General features: G+C 43.4%; 2 protein-coding genes across 8 annotated transcripts in view; one reads left to right on the top strand and one right to left on the bottom strand.

Moving 5' to 3' along the window:
- Positions 1–714, bottom strand: part of slka (STE20-like kinase a) — a 28,266-nt gene extending 27,552 nt beyond the window's left edge. For 3 of the 6 annotated variants that reach the window (XM_060073172.1, XM_060073173.1, XM_060073174.1), the window contains exon 1: positions 107–711. In XM_060073172.1, coding sequence (XP_059929155.1) covers positions 107–256 — 150 coding nt within the window. In that variant the 5' untranslated portion in view covers positions 257–711. Of the gene's footprint in view, positions 1–106 lie in introns of all 6 variants that reach the window. The other 3 variants (XM_060073170.1, XM_060073171.1, XM_060073175.1) reach the window with 2 other exon arrangements.
- Positions 715–2,082: 1,368 nt separating this feature from the next.
- The window catches only part of LOC132473444 (SH3 and PX domain-containing protein 2A-like), a 46,688-nt gene continuing 33,918 nt past the window's right edge, over positions 2,083–14,852 (top strand). For both annotated transcript variants that reach the window (XM_060073584.1, XM_060073583.1), the window contains exons 1-4: positions 2,083–2,425; positions 4,568–4,648; positions 12,231–12,306; positions 13,432–13,508. In XM_060073584.1, coding sequence (XP_059929567.1) covers positions 2,354–2,425; positions 4,568–4,648; positions 12,231–12,306; positions 13,432–13,508 — 306 coding nt within the window. In that variant the 5' untranslated portion in view covers positions 2,083–2,353. The remainder of the gene's footprint in view (positions 2,426–4,567; positions 4,649–12,230; positions 12,307–13,431; positions 13,509–14,852) is intronic.

The raw sequence follows: 14,852 nt of genomic DNA, 5'->3' as shown, positions 1-14,852 counted from the left end.
CTCATCAGTAAATGTGAACTGGTCTTATCAACAGATAGTGACCAGACACACAATAAGGAAACGGAGAGGAGAGAAGAGATGGAGGCCATCATTGTCACACACTTACCTTGAACACTTTCCCAAACGCCCCATCTCCCAGTTCCCCGATGATCTCCCAGATCTCCTCCGGGTCCTCGTCTCTGTGCACATGTTCATACTGCTTCTTCTTTTTGTCCGGCCCCAATTTAAAGATCTTCCGAAAATTGAAAAACGACATTTTTTTTGGCCGGATAACTAGATGCGGTTATTTCCGCCGTGAAAATGTACCCCACACGTATTGGTATCCAAAGCGATGTACTTCAAATAACAGTAATAGGTTCCATTCAGATATATATCAATACATCCGAGTTTTCATATCGTTTCTTCCTTTATACCGTTGAACTCGTAACATCGTAGCGCGGCACTCGTCGGTCAAATAACACAAACTAACCGATCATTGACTAACGTTAGCGGTCCAGTTTGAACGATTACAGGAGTTAAAACAATATCCACCACCACCAACTCCTTTACATCGTTGATGGGAAACGGGAAGAGGTTCCCGAACGATTGGGTAACGAAAGTCCCTTGCTCTTGGTGTCTTGGTGGGTTGATCTTAGAAGTTAGCGGTATTCTGTATCCTGCAACTCTTCTTCCAAGACGTGCTGCTCGTTGCTCAGCCCATTGGCGCTTCTGCGCATGCGTTGCTTCGCTTCCTGTCGTCACGATCAGCAAAAAATGGGTGAAGTTTTCCATATGCACCCTTTAGACTTAATGAATAATAACGAATAGCTATTTGAAAATGTTATTCATTAAAAAATATAGGTATGTATTCTTGCATCGTATTTCGCACTACTATGCCTATTATAACCTGGGCATGTTAGGCTTTTAGGCGACACGTGGCTTTTAGAATTAAGACTTTCAACTGCTCCAATATGTTTGGATTCAATGATATTAAAACATAATTTTGTGAAACGAATTCCCTTTTAAAGAAATGTTAAATTAAACCCACATTGACATTGTTAAAGAAGACGCTATAATTTAGGGAAACATGGGGTTAAACGCCCCCATGTGGTAAATGTACAGCATGACCGTCAGCATCATTTTAGTACATTTGCTGAACAATAACGTAGGCCATATCCCCTGTAGCAAGTCAGTATTATTATTACAATAATAATATTATTGTTATGTAATCAGTATTTGTGTGTGTGTGTGTGTGTGTGTGTGTGTGTGTGTGTGTGTGTGTGTGTGTGTGTGTGTGTGTGTGTGTGTGTGTGTGTGTGTGTGTGTGTGTGTGTGTGTGTGTTCGTGTGTGTGTGTGTGTGTGTGTGTGCGTGTGTGTCCATTCTATTCTTATTTTGTTTCTATTAGAAGAGAGACCTCGGATCACGCTCCATATAACTGGCTTATGTGACATTATGAAACTTCAAGATTATAACTGCAGTCACCGTGGATAAACGCGTATGTGGTAAATTACTAAATGTAAATTATTTGACCAATGCACAGCTGAGATACCACTTTGTCTCCTGGGATACACAATGCCGAGCCAAAGCCTGCTGGGGAATCGTCACTAAGTTTTACAGGCGTCACCAAAGAGAACGGAAAACTACGATGCGCTATTAATTCACTAGTTACTCATAACTGTGGCAATTTCCAAATATTTTATATTCCTATAACCTCCACCAGGTGGAGACAATACCATCAGGTTTGGTCGTACTGTATTTTCATTGTTCGGCTAAAATCAATGCCTATACGCCCTCTAGGCAAACCAAAAATAAAACGAAACAAAATAAAAACGACCGCATGTGTATAGGCTCTATCATTAAACTTTTGTTGTCTTTCATTAATCTATGCCCACCCCCCCAAACCCATTCCTCAAAAAGCGTGAATACATGCATGGGTGGGAGACGGACGGGACATACAATCCCTTGAACGGAGGTCATACAGATCTCAAATATAACATTACAACAGTTACCACTACTGTCTCTATAGTCACTTTCTAGGACCGCCCATGTCAATGGTCAAACGAGCGTCAGCAACTCTCTTGGCCATGCTGTCTTCATAATGGTCCAGCCCCTCTCTGGGACAAGACGATTCTCTAACAGCAAGGGACGGCTTTCCAGATTGTCCTATCGCGTGTTGCAGCCTTGACAACTTTCGCATATTACAATTAAGGAAGGGCATAAGCAACTGTGGGGAACGCTTCGTTTCGCGTCTTGTTGCTACTTGTTTTATTTTTTCGTCTACTTGCGTGTTTTTCCCGGACTGACTAATTCCAGGGGTTTAAATGTCCATGACTTTTCCAGCGCGCTAAAAGAGTCTTGATTGAGCTGTCAGGATGCATCTACGAACAGTCGCTGAAGTTAAAGTTGTGGATGTGCAGAAGAGAAGAAACCCGTCCAAACACTATGTAAGTTGATTTATTTATTTGTATCTCGGGACCGTTCTTAGGACGGGTCAACACTTCGTTGTCAACTATGCTGTTTCAAGTGTAGGCTATACGGATCCAAACACAAACATAGTTGTTTAAGGAAAAAAATAACATCACATGATAGGCTACTTGTGTCCTTTTTCCAGAGATGCCATGGCGTTTCATGACATTTCCTACAAGTTAGGGTCCCTAGGTCCCTGAGGAAATCAATTTGCCCATCAGTGGCGATGGGATTCATTATCTTAAGAGTTAGGATCAATTCAATTTCTCTCTCGCTTGGTGAACGGTATTCCCCCAGGGCCCCGTAGCCTCTCCCCTTGGGATCGTACCCTTAATGGCAAGATCGTGTTGTATCGTGTTCTCTGCAAGAAGGAAGATCTCTTTATCTACGAGCTAAGCCACTGGAAATGCCTCAGCAGACTACCCAGAGGAATGAAGTCATTGTCCTTTGTCTCAAGTCGCGCTTCCTTTCGGGGGACAGCCACTTCAGAGAGCTGTGCGTCCCAGACTGTAGGCTACCTGCTGGCGACTCATCTGTTTACAAAAAGACTTACTACCACCGGCAATCATGCCATGAGCTCATCCAAATAGTGTATCATTTCGCGTTTCCTTTTCCTAAATGCTTGATGATATAGGGCCTAAAGACTTACCTCATCGTTTGTGTTCAAGACATAAATAAAAAAAACTGCCACCCCAAAATGTACTGTCACTCTTTGCATGGCATTTAAAGGGGCTGTGGAGGTGTGCCTCCAGTAAAGGAAGCCTCGGGCCAACTCCAAGCAAAGTGGCCTATTTCACAAAATAAACATATGTAATTACTCTGCTACTGACTATATCAACGCGTGATAGGATATGTGCACTACACACATAAACACACATTGGTTCTACTATTCAGCAAATATATATATATATTTTTGTAATGCCTTTGCTGATCGACTGTATCAAACAAGCAACCTTGGGACGCGTGATTCTGACTAGATAGGTGCATTATTGAGCAGCTATGAAATATAGATTTTGTTTTGAAAAGGTAAATAAAAGCTCTCCAGATTGTCCCCATGTGTTAATGTTTTCCTTTGTACACTCAAATGCCATCAGGTTAAAAGCACAGGTTGGGTCCCATTGCCCGTGGGTTTGTTTACTTGATTGCAGGTTTTACTCTCTGATTTCCGTGTTCGTTTTTTAACGAACACGAACACTAACCCTAACCCTTTAACTCAGCTGACTGTGTTTTCTGTAGAAAATATCTTCCACTCAGATTCTTTTTTAGATTTAAGAATGTGTTAGATTTGCTTCCTTAGACAAAAATAACTGAAAGAAAACTGAAATCAATTTACCTATAATTGTAAATAAATAAAGAAATATGCGTTTGGGTGCAAGTGGTTGCTGAGCCGAGCACAAGATGTGGTGCTACAGGAATGCAGTGTCCTTTCCTTTCCTTTGTTGATGACAACTCATCTCGGAAAGGTGACATGTCTGTGAATCAGAGTTGTTACCAGCAAGTATGAATGTGTGGATGTTCCCCGTCCCTTCATTTACCATGAAGGAGGTTAGGAATAGACCCTGAGTGGTTTATTCTGCTTATACAACAATTCCCAACAATAATTGGATACAAGTTACAGTTCAACAACCATCAAATCAAATGTCAATTGCGATTTGTTACAAGCTTTGAGCATATTGTCTTTTTTGCGTCGGCAAGGTAAGATGTTGTCGATAGGTGTATTTGATTGTTGTTTTAATGTTTTATTTGTAGCAAATGTATTTGAAACCTTTAAAAGGCAGAGGTGTCCCGTTATTGAAAGATAATGCATTCTTGGAACGTTGTTGACCAATCAGAATCAAGTATTCAACCATGCTGTGGTATGATAGTAAAAAAAACGTAGAGAGTATTTTGTGACAGCTTCTTGATGAGGTGGGGTTGCATGACGTGCAGGCATGACGATTGTATTTGACCCCTGGTGACCCCCGTCGAGTTGAGTTAGGAGTGACTCCAGTCCGGGTCATTAGGGTGTGGATGGAGTTCGGGGGAGTCGGGGTTTGCTGCTGATCGTTCAGAGGGCTCTTTACCACACCCCAATGAATCTGGTTGGATTGTTTGTTTTCTCTCTCTCTCTCTCTCTCTAGGTGTACCTTATCAATGTCACTTACTCGGACTCTACTTCCCATATCATCTACAGACGCTACAGCAAGTTCTTCGACCTGCAGGTAAAGTTATTTTACACTTTCATTGTCTTTCAATGTTTTCTTTTAGGTTTGCACATTTGGCTTCAGTTGTCGGTTATATATGATGACGCACAAAATATACAGACAACCAAACCACCATGCAATGGACTTTGGAAGCAGTTTGTGGGAACAAAGTGGCCAAAATCCCCCCTCTGCTTTTTCATCAGACAATTCTTGGCTGTATGAGGTCAGTTTGACCTTTCGGTCTCAAGCGTGTGGTCGGGGCGCCTGTGCTCCGCTCGTCTCAATGTGCCCAGTGTGTGCCCGTAGGCGATGATGTCATCCCAGATGGCACCCCCCCCCCCCATGCCCACCCTAGCCCCGTGGTTGGAGGGCTGGCATTGAAAGTTCAAAGTTCAGCAGAGTTTGAGCTTTCATGGGCTGCTTCCGCACGACTAAAAAGTATTCAATGATGCCTTTGAGAAAAATTACTACCGGGGTGCAACAACATACACATATATTACTAACAACACATTCATGATTAATATTAGCTGAAAACTAATTTTAAGTGGTGGATGGATAGCCATGAAATGCAAACATCCACTCAGCGAAAACAGTTAAAAATGTATAAGGATATGAAGTTTAAAAAATCGGCCAGGAATAAAAACATTTTGTTTTTGATTCCTATAACTTTAAAATGTCCACTTATTTCAATAGCCAATGGGTTGGACGGTTTGCAATGTTATTTTGTATTCATCATATGGATATTATGCTATATCCATACATATAACCTGGTCTAAACACAGGGCAGTTGGATTGTCCAATGTCATCTGTGAAATATATCCTCAACATTCAGCCAAGCCCAGGGTTAATCACCCGTCAATATGGCTCAATATCTCTGTAACCTTATCTTGATGGATAGTGACCATGTAAACACACTCATTCCCTGCCTGAGTAATACATGGTACTTGGGAAGATAACGTGTGCGTGGGTGTGTATGTGTGTGGCTGAGAGTGTGGGTGTGTGTACACATTTGTGTATATGTATGTCTGTGGGAGCATGTATGAGAGCGCCTGTTAGTGTTTTTGTGTTTTTTCTGTATTGTCTGTGTGTAACAACGTGTATCTGCTTGTGTGTCTGTGTATGTGTGCGAGTGTCTATGTATGTCTGTGTGTGTTGTATATATATGAGTGTGTGTGTGTGTGTGTGTGTGTGTTCCTACGTGCATGTGTGTATGTGTATGTTAGGGTGAGTCTATTTGTGAGAGTGCGTGTATATGCTTGTGTGTGTGAGTGTCCAAGTGCATGTCCATGAGAATGTGAGTGAGTGCATGTGCATAAGGTTGTGTGGGCGTGTGAACAGTATGTACGTGTGAACGTGCATTTCTTATACAAGCGAAGAGGATCGGCTCCTCTCAGATAACGGCCCACAGCCCAGCGCAGCGCTGAACGGAGGAGCCAGGTCGGGCTGGCCGCTGTGGGAGCCAGCGGAGGAGGAAACTCTTTGTTCCAGGGCCTCTTGCTAATAGCCAGGAAAATCCTGCTGCCCCGTGCGGCTCCAAGGCAGCTCTCCTGTCTCTGTAAACACCAGCCCTCTCACTCTGGCCCTCTCCTATCCTCAATGCATTCACTCCTTTTTATTCTGGTGGCGGTGTCAGATAAGTACATGTAGTACTTGTACTTATCCCCAGAGTTTCTGTGCTTAAACTTGCCAGCTGTTAGGTTGAACTAGTGGGTGATTTAGACGTAGCAGTTAATTGTATTTTTGGCCACTAGAATAGCATTGATAGACTATGTCTATCAATTTATTTATTGTATTTAACCAGTCTGATAGAATCATTGAGTCCAATATACATATTATTGTGTAGCCATTTATATATTTTTTTATTATACTATCAAGTTAATGTTTTATTGAGGCAAAAGTTTCCAAGCATGAGCATGCTAACCTGAGTGCTTTGGTGGTAAGTGTGTGTTCTAATCTTCCGGTAGTCCAACCAGCCATTGTTAATTAGCTAGATTGGTTGGAGCTGGCAGACCAGTTCCAGAATAATCTGAATGGAAATAAGGAGGAAGTTGTGACCTGGAAGAGGTGGTCAGTACACACACACACACACACACACACACACACACACACACACACACACACACACACACACACACACACACACACACACACACACACACACACACACACACACACACACACACACACACACACACACACACACGATAAGTGCTGCTCCAGGAACCTGCAAGTGCACTCCTAAATGAACCATGGCCCTTTGATGTTAATTCCATCAAGTACTCCACTCAGTTGATTCTTTGAAACACAAGGGAGTTTGTCTCTTAAGCAGTGAAACCCAAAACAATGGGCTCCAGTTCACAGTGGCCTGTCGTGTCCTATGAACTGATCGACTGACTGACGTCATTCATTAACGCTAAATTACTTTTATCCAAGATTACTTACAAGTGAGGCCGAAAACGTCAAAGTCGTACAATCGGAACTGTAGTATCGCACACGTTTTTTGCACAAACAAGTTGAGCTGCTGCCAGTGTTGCCAAAAAAAAAACATGATAAACATGATGAACATGAATCCACACAAAGCCCTTTATTGTTCATCTGCCAGCCGACACCTCCAGTCCCAACCAGACTCTGCAGCCTTTGTCTGCACACCCATGCCCCACACACCTAGCGACGAGCGGCAGAAGTGCAGCTCAGGCCGGCCGTGTGACCTGAGATGCCATGACCTTATCATGGCCACTTAACAACTAAACACATCACAACAAAATCCCAGCTCCCATGTTGCTTGAGGATAATGTACCTGAACCTGAGCCAACGCAGGCACCCAGCTGTCAAATACTGTCTTGGCTCCGCTCTTAAACCCTCCTCTTGTTGTTGTCAAGCAGATGATCTCAATCCACTAATAGTGGGGTGCACCAACAGTGATGTATATCTGCTGTGATGATACATCACTCTGCAATGGCCTGAGGTCCTAAACCCAACCTTCTAGCTCAATTGATAACTACGCTCTATTCCACTCCATTATTATTATTATCTATTTTTAAACAGATGCTTCTATCCAAAGCAAACTGAATGCAGATACAGGTTATTAAGGAACAGGTGTGATTAATCATCTTTTTGAAGGATGCCTACAGGTTAGGCTTTGGACGACTGGAGCCCGAATCCAATGCTTCAGTTGGCAGTGGAACACCCACACCCCTATACCACACTATGTACATGAGCTGTGTGCAAGTTGCCCCAATTGAGAAACTCCTGCAGTGTTCACCAAGTCATTATTCTCTGGATAAGAAGGCCGAACTCCAGCCCGTCTCTTTCCCTCCCTGTCTGCTCTGTAATTTGTCTGGCCTACATTCCTGTAATAAGCCTGCTCTGTGACACAGCCATTCCTCCTGCACTCAAAGTTAAAACCTGAAGCACTTTGCAGGCTCAGGAGAATAGAGGAACTAATAATACATAACAGCGATATGAATGAATCGGCCAACTGAATTAATAGGCTGGGGGAAATGTGTGTAAGCAAAGGAGCAACAGATGAAATTGCAATGAGTTTCTTTGTAAGTACGTCGTCGTCCAATAAAGGTAAACGGAAAAATCCTTGGTATAATTTAGCAAATTGGATGGTTGTGCATCGTGTTTTGAGATGCACAAACAGAGTTGCAGCCAAAAATGAGGAGCAAATACTGAGAGGAAAGGTGGTTAAACATAATCTCAGAGCAGTTAACAGCATGCAGGATTTCAAATCCGGGCCGAGGGATAGAATCTTCCCACTGTAGCATTCCTGTACTCTCTCTTTCTCTTGGTGATATGAAGAGCTTTCTCTCTCTCTCTCTCTCTCTCTCTCTCTCTCTCTCTCTCTCTCTCTCTCTCTCTCTCTCTCTCTCTCTCTCTCTCTCTCTCTCTGATTTGTAGCACTCTCTCCCTTTTTCTCTTTATGTGGCAGTGTCTCTCACTCCCTGGATGATTTGTGGTACGCTCTCTCTCTCTCTCTCTAGGTGATATGTTGCAATCTCTTTCTCTCTGGATGATGTGCTTCACACTCTCTCTCTCTCTCTGTCTGTTGCACTCTCTCTGTGAGATTTGTGTAACTCTCTCTCTCTGGCTGATATGTAGCACGCTTTCTCTCTGGGTGATATGTGGCGCTCACCCTCTGGGTGATTTGTGTCACTCTCCTTCACTCTGTGATATCTGGCACTCACTCTCTCTGGGTGATATGTGGCACTCTCTCTCTCTCTCTCTCTCTCTCTCTCTCTCTCTCTCTCTCTCTCTCTCTCTCTGGGTGACATATGGCACTCTCTCTATGGGTGATATGTGTCACTCTCTTTCTGGGTGATATGTGGCAATCACTCTCTTTGGGTGACATATGGCACTCTCTCTATGGGTGATATGTGTCACTCTCTTTCTGGGTGATATGTGGCACTCACTCTCTCTGGGTGATATGTGGCACTCACTCTCTCTGGGTGATATGTGGCACTCACTCTCTCTGGGTGAATCAGGCACTCTCTCTCTCTGGGTGACACGTGGCACTCACTCTCTCTGGGTGATATGTGGCACTCACTCTCTCTGGGTGAAATGTGGCAAGCACTCTCTCTGTGGCACTCACTCTCTCTTTCTGGCTGATATGTGGCACTTACTCTCTCTCTCTCTCTCTCTCTCTCTCTATGTGATATGTGGCACTTTCTCTCTCTCTTTCTCTCTCTCTCTCTCTCTCTCTCTCTCTCTCTCTCTCTCTCTCTCTCTCTCTCTCTCTCTCTCTCTCTCTCTCTCTCTCTCTCTCTCTCTCTCTCTCTCTCTCTCTCTCTCTCTCTCTCTCTCTCTCTCTATGTGATATGTGGCACTTTCTTCTACTCTTTCTCCCTCTATCCCTCTCTCTCAAACTCCCTCTGGTCTCTCTTTTGATCCAGCTCTCTATTTTTCGATATCCGTCACTCTTGCTCTCTTTTTGTCTGGGTTTCTGTCCCTTTACCTCTCTACTTCTCAACATCTCTCTCACCTCTCTCCATCACCCTTTTGTGAAAAGGTCACTCTTATTACCTATTACCATTACACAGGAGCTGCTGTCTGGTTTCAGATGTTCAACCATGGCAGAAACAGAGGTGAATGATTGCAAACCCATTTAACAATCTGCACTCCCTGTGACTCCCTCTCCACTCTTCTCTTCACACGTTTATTCGCTTTGCTTGCTTGATGACGCAAACTGAAAAGCCGCAGTGAAAGAAAACCCTGTGTCTATATTATAACACCTGTTGCTACATGCTACATAATTGTTTTTCCCAAGTGGGCACGAACTTGGCTGACACTGCAACTTATAGGTGGTAGTTATATGTGCCGACGAGATACTCAGCCCATATTTCTCGCTTGCACTGTGTGCGTCCGTGGTGCGTATGTGTGTGTGTGTGTGTGTGTGTGTGTGTGTGTGTGTGTGTGTGTGTGTGTGTGTGTGTGTGTGTGTGTGTGTGTGTGTGTGTGTGTGTGTGTGTGTGTGTGTGTGTGTGTGTGTGTGTGTGTGTGTGTGTGTGTGTGCGCGCACATGATTGTGTGTGGGTGTGGCTTATATGATATAATATGGCATGTGCACAGGCTTGTGTTTATGTTTTTTTTATATATATTTATATATACATACTGTATATTATTTATATATATATATATACATATGTAAGAATTGACGACGCTGTCAATTCTTATTGACAGTGGCGGCCTATGCATTTTTCTGTGTGTATGCTCATTCCTTTTTGGGTGTGCCTCAAAATAGGGTCCAATCCCTATCTTGGGGCCCATTCATCATCATCTTGGCGAGTTCTGAATGACAGCTGTCTGTTACCCAGGGATTCTATGTTATGATGTGACTGACAATATAATTCTCATAAGCTAGTATGGAGGGAGTGTGCACTTGTTATTCAGACAGGCCGTTGGGCGTGTATTTGGATGTGTCGGATAGCTATTCTTTTCATATCCCGAAGGATGTATTAAGGTTTATGTTGCTGTGCATTCTGCGCAATAACATTCAACAAAACCCTTGTTAAAAGTTGTAGGGTTATTTCGCCGCTAATTGCCATACAAGAGCTTAAAACCAAGTTTTATTCTGGTTGTTATTTTCGTTTAAAGAAGAAAAAGCCATATCGTGGAAACCTCAAAACACATGGCGATGCATTTGTGCCTATTAAGAGGTTTTGTTAAACCCGAAGAGATTCCTTGTATTCATCATCTGAACTCAAAACACAAAAAAGCCGGCTGCTCTCCTCAAAGGAAACCACTCCTTATTTTCTGTCTATATTTATTTGAGGAGGGGGGTTGCCAGAATACCACTAAAAGCCACCGCAAAGGGAAATGAAAAAGTACAAAAGTAGTCCAAAAAGTTACCACAAGGAGAGAAAAGCCAACTGCAGCTCTGTTAAAAAGCAAGTGACCCAGAAGGCAGCATGGGAGCAGACAGTGTGGACTCAACCCTACACCTCCACTGGACCCTGTCCTGTGTTGTTCCACCTGGATCTCTTTGGCCCGGCGCCGCACCCGGCCCTGTCCCGGCTGGACTCAGATGTTTGTGTTTCAGCTCCAGAGGTTCACAGACCTCTGGCGGCCAGAGGAGAACATCTGGAATGAAACAAGGCGGGAGCTTCGGCAGTATTGTGGCAGACGTTACTGTAGTGGTGGTTTTTAATGAGGCTTCCACACACACACACACACACACACACACATACACACACACACACACACACACACACACACACACACACACACACACACACACACACACACACACACACACACACACACACACACACACACACACACACACACACACACACAAACACACGAAGTAACAATGAGCATTTAATAAAGATAAAATAGACTACACACCGAAACCTGTGGCAAGTGTGGATCATGTACTGTACACACCATACCTTCCCACTCATTTACTCAAAAAAAGATGCTTCCGCTAATAAAATTGTCTGTTAGATATGGTTGGAACTGCGTCCATAGCAACGGTCTGTTATACATAGCAGCGGTCTGCTATACAAAAACTACGTTGAATGCCTGGATGTGTCCCTGACCATCCTGCTCTGAGATCACAGGGAGTCTCTTTCCAGTGACATCACAAAATAGTCTGTCAGCGCCGATGTGTTAACACCCTGTGTTTCCTGCCGAGTAACAGGAAGTTCATCCGCTGCCACCGAGCGTGTGACCCCCGGTCACAAAAGATCCCCCTATTTTTAAATTCCATCTCTGGTTCATTGATAGATAAGACAACATGGTGGTTTAGGTCAATAAGTAACTGACCATTACCGATATTAGTTATTATGTATATATTGTGTAAATATGAATGCAGATAATTTCATTCCAATTAATTGTATATATTCTTCACTGTTCTTATCATTATTAGGATCTGTCTTGTTATATTGGTTCTGTGCTGCTGTCACAAAGAAATTTCCAAATGGGAATCAATAAAGTACCAATCTTATCTAATTTGATAACGACCCATCATTAAGTTTGAGTTACTCAATTGTAAGGAATGCTTTGCCTTTAGCAGAACTGGATGTGAAACTCTTTTACAGAATAATCTTTTGATGTTTTGGACTTATTCATTTTTCACGATTTGTTTTTGTTTCAGATGCGGATACTTGATAAATTCCCGATTGATGGCGGCCAGAAAGACCCCAAAAAGAGGATCATTCCATTTCTGCCTGGTAAAAAAAAAAAAAACACATCCATACTGTCACTTATCCATGTCCCGCAAATTTGGTAATGCGTCCTCATTTAAACTGAAAAGTGTAACTATGTCAGCAAAGTCACTCAATGGCAGAGTGACATTTCCCTCCACAAGAGAGATTTGTCTCTGCGCCTACACGCCCCATAGCAAGGCCTACCAACACTGCATTGTGGGCATTCTGTCCTTCAGCAATCTCCCCGAGCAGTTAGTGGTCTGGTATGGCAGTAGGAGGCCGGACAGACGGAGAGAGAGCGAGAGAGAGATTCATCTAATCTGATAAACCCCGGCCCGGGGCAGGGGAGAGAAGTGAAGAGACTCCTTGTTAGCCAAGGCCGCCCAGCTCTAGAGTCTCGACTTGTGCTGCTGTTTGGATGCTGCTGCGAGGAACCCACCGCCACAGAGATAAATATCAGAATAAGTGGTCTCTGCGCATTTACAAAAACAGAGAGGTTAGTGGTCACTTTACGCCTTATCTTATGAACCGAGATACGCAGGGGTTCTTTAAGAGCAACTACCGTTAATAGCTATGCTCAGCAGTTGTTTGAAATGTTTGCTATTAGGCGTTTAGGTTGTAGCCAATCTATTTTGTATGACAGTGCTCTTATTTTGAAAGGGTGACCGCTATAATGGGGTCTAATGGGTTTGAAAGAAGAGAGAAACAGTGGAGAACCGTTTTGTGACCTCAGGGTCTAAGCACTTAAAGTAGGCCCCCTAATGCTCTCGGAGGTCACTTAAGAGTCATTTGTGATGCAGCTAAACACACTAAATGTATCGTTCAAATATTGCACACAGACTAGGGGAAATAGATAAGCAAAGATCCCTCCACAGAACGTCAACCATAATATTCTCTTTTCTCTATTGTCACATTCAAGTGGTTACTTCTATAACGATGTAAGACCTTTTTCTCCTAATATTTTTTATTGATTCTTTGTATAGCATTACATGTAAACAAGTATGCGTACATGCAATATATAATTAAAGTTTGTAAGAATGATGATTGTAAAGTAGCCATGCATTGTATAATACAATACCATTATTTTGACGGTTGGAGAGAAAAAAAACGATACAATATGGATTGTTTTGACCCATTTCTATTTTCCAGGTAAGGTGTTGTTTCGGCGAAGCCACATCAGAGACGTGGCCGTTCGACGCCTGAAGCACCTGGACAACTACTGCAAAGTAAGAAATAATCCCTCAGCCGCATCACCGCAGTGTCCTGACAGTAAACTTGCACTATATAACAATAACCAAGGTCAATTCCTTAACTGCTACGCTCTACCATTAACTGCTTCTGCAGGCAGTAAGCAACGTGGATGCAATTATCTCCAAGACCATTTGTCTTAGCATGCAGCGCTCGTGCAACAACAGAGCCCCCCCCCCCCTACATCTATCTTCCTTACAAGCCTCTACAGCAGGAAAACAAGTAGCTCTATCTTGCCCGGTCATTTCCTTTCACCAGTGTAAATAGGCAGCGTACGAAGGAAACAGCGGGTGGCGGAGCGAGGGAGAGAGGGAGACGGAGCAGCGGGTGAGGTGGGGGTGAGGGTGTGTGAGTGACGAGGGTGAGTCAGCAGATCCGAGGCGTGGGAGTAAACACAGCTGGCTGTACCTGACCTTGTTCTGGCCAATCACAACGTCAGGGGGACTGTGAGTCAGGTGATCGCAGCCGTGGCAACGTGAGCAGCTCTTGCAACACCCTATCCATTCAGAGAGACACAGGCCCTAGCGTGAACTCCTTAAAGGATAATTGCAGTTTTAGATCCAAAGGGCCTATTCAGAATGGCTAGCGTGATTGTAGAATGTACTCACCCTTATTCCACTTCCAAGTGCTTCAGTGTTTTTTGGCTGCTCCCTTTAGCATCTGGGCAACAATGTAAGACAAGCTGGTCAGAAAATATACAATAATTCAAATTAGGCGCTAGTTGCATGATCTCTCTAACATAGGGTCCTCCCTATGTTCAGACTACACCCTTCTATACCCCAAACTCTCCCTCTTTATATAGGGAGGACCCCGTATTCAGAGTTGGAGCTAGGTGGTGGACTTTCTTTGAACCCCAACAAGGGGATACTTTATGAACTGTAGGACCAATAAGCAGCTGTCAGGTATCAACGTCTCAATGACAAACAGGTGAGAATGTGAGTCGTTTACGGCACGGAGAAAAGGTGCAACAGTTCCCAGTTAGGACCCAATGAGTGGAGGCTGGTTGAGGTTTGATCAAAGGATGTTTTTAGATCTAGAAAAGGTTTGCAGAGCAAAACAGAAGAGGCAATCCACGATGTGGCCCCAACACTACCACAGAAAAAGGAAACTGAGCAAACATAACCAAGCCAAACTGATGACTTAAATACACATTTTAAAAACAATTATTAATGAAAGGGCTTAAACAAGAATAACTGAGGTCATTTCGTAGACTAAATAAAAACGACTATTCTGGGTTTCATACTATGTGTGAAACAAAATACTAATTATATCCATGTGTTGCTTCTTTATTTCCACCGCGACCTCTGTCATTCTTTTTATTC

The sequence above is a fragment of the Gadus macrocephalus genome, chromosome 15, assembly GCF_031168955.1.
Source record: "Gadus macrocephalus chromosome 15, ASM3116895v1".
NCBI lineage: Eukaryota > Metazoa > Chordata > Actinopteri > Gadiformes > Gadidae > Gadus > Gadus macrocephalus.
The sequence above is the reverse complement of the archived record's forward strand: the minus strand, read 5'-3'. Positions and strand labels throughout refer to the sequence as shown.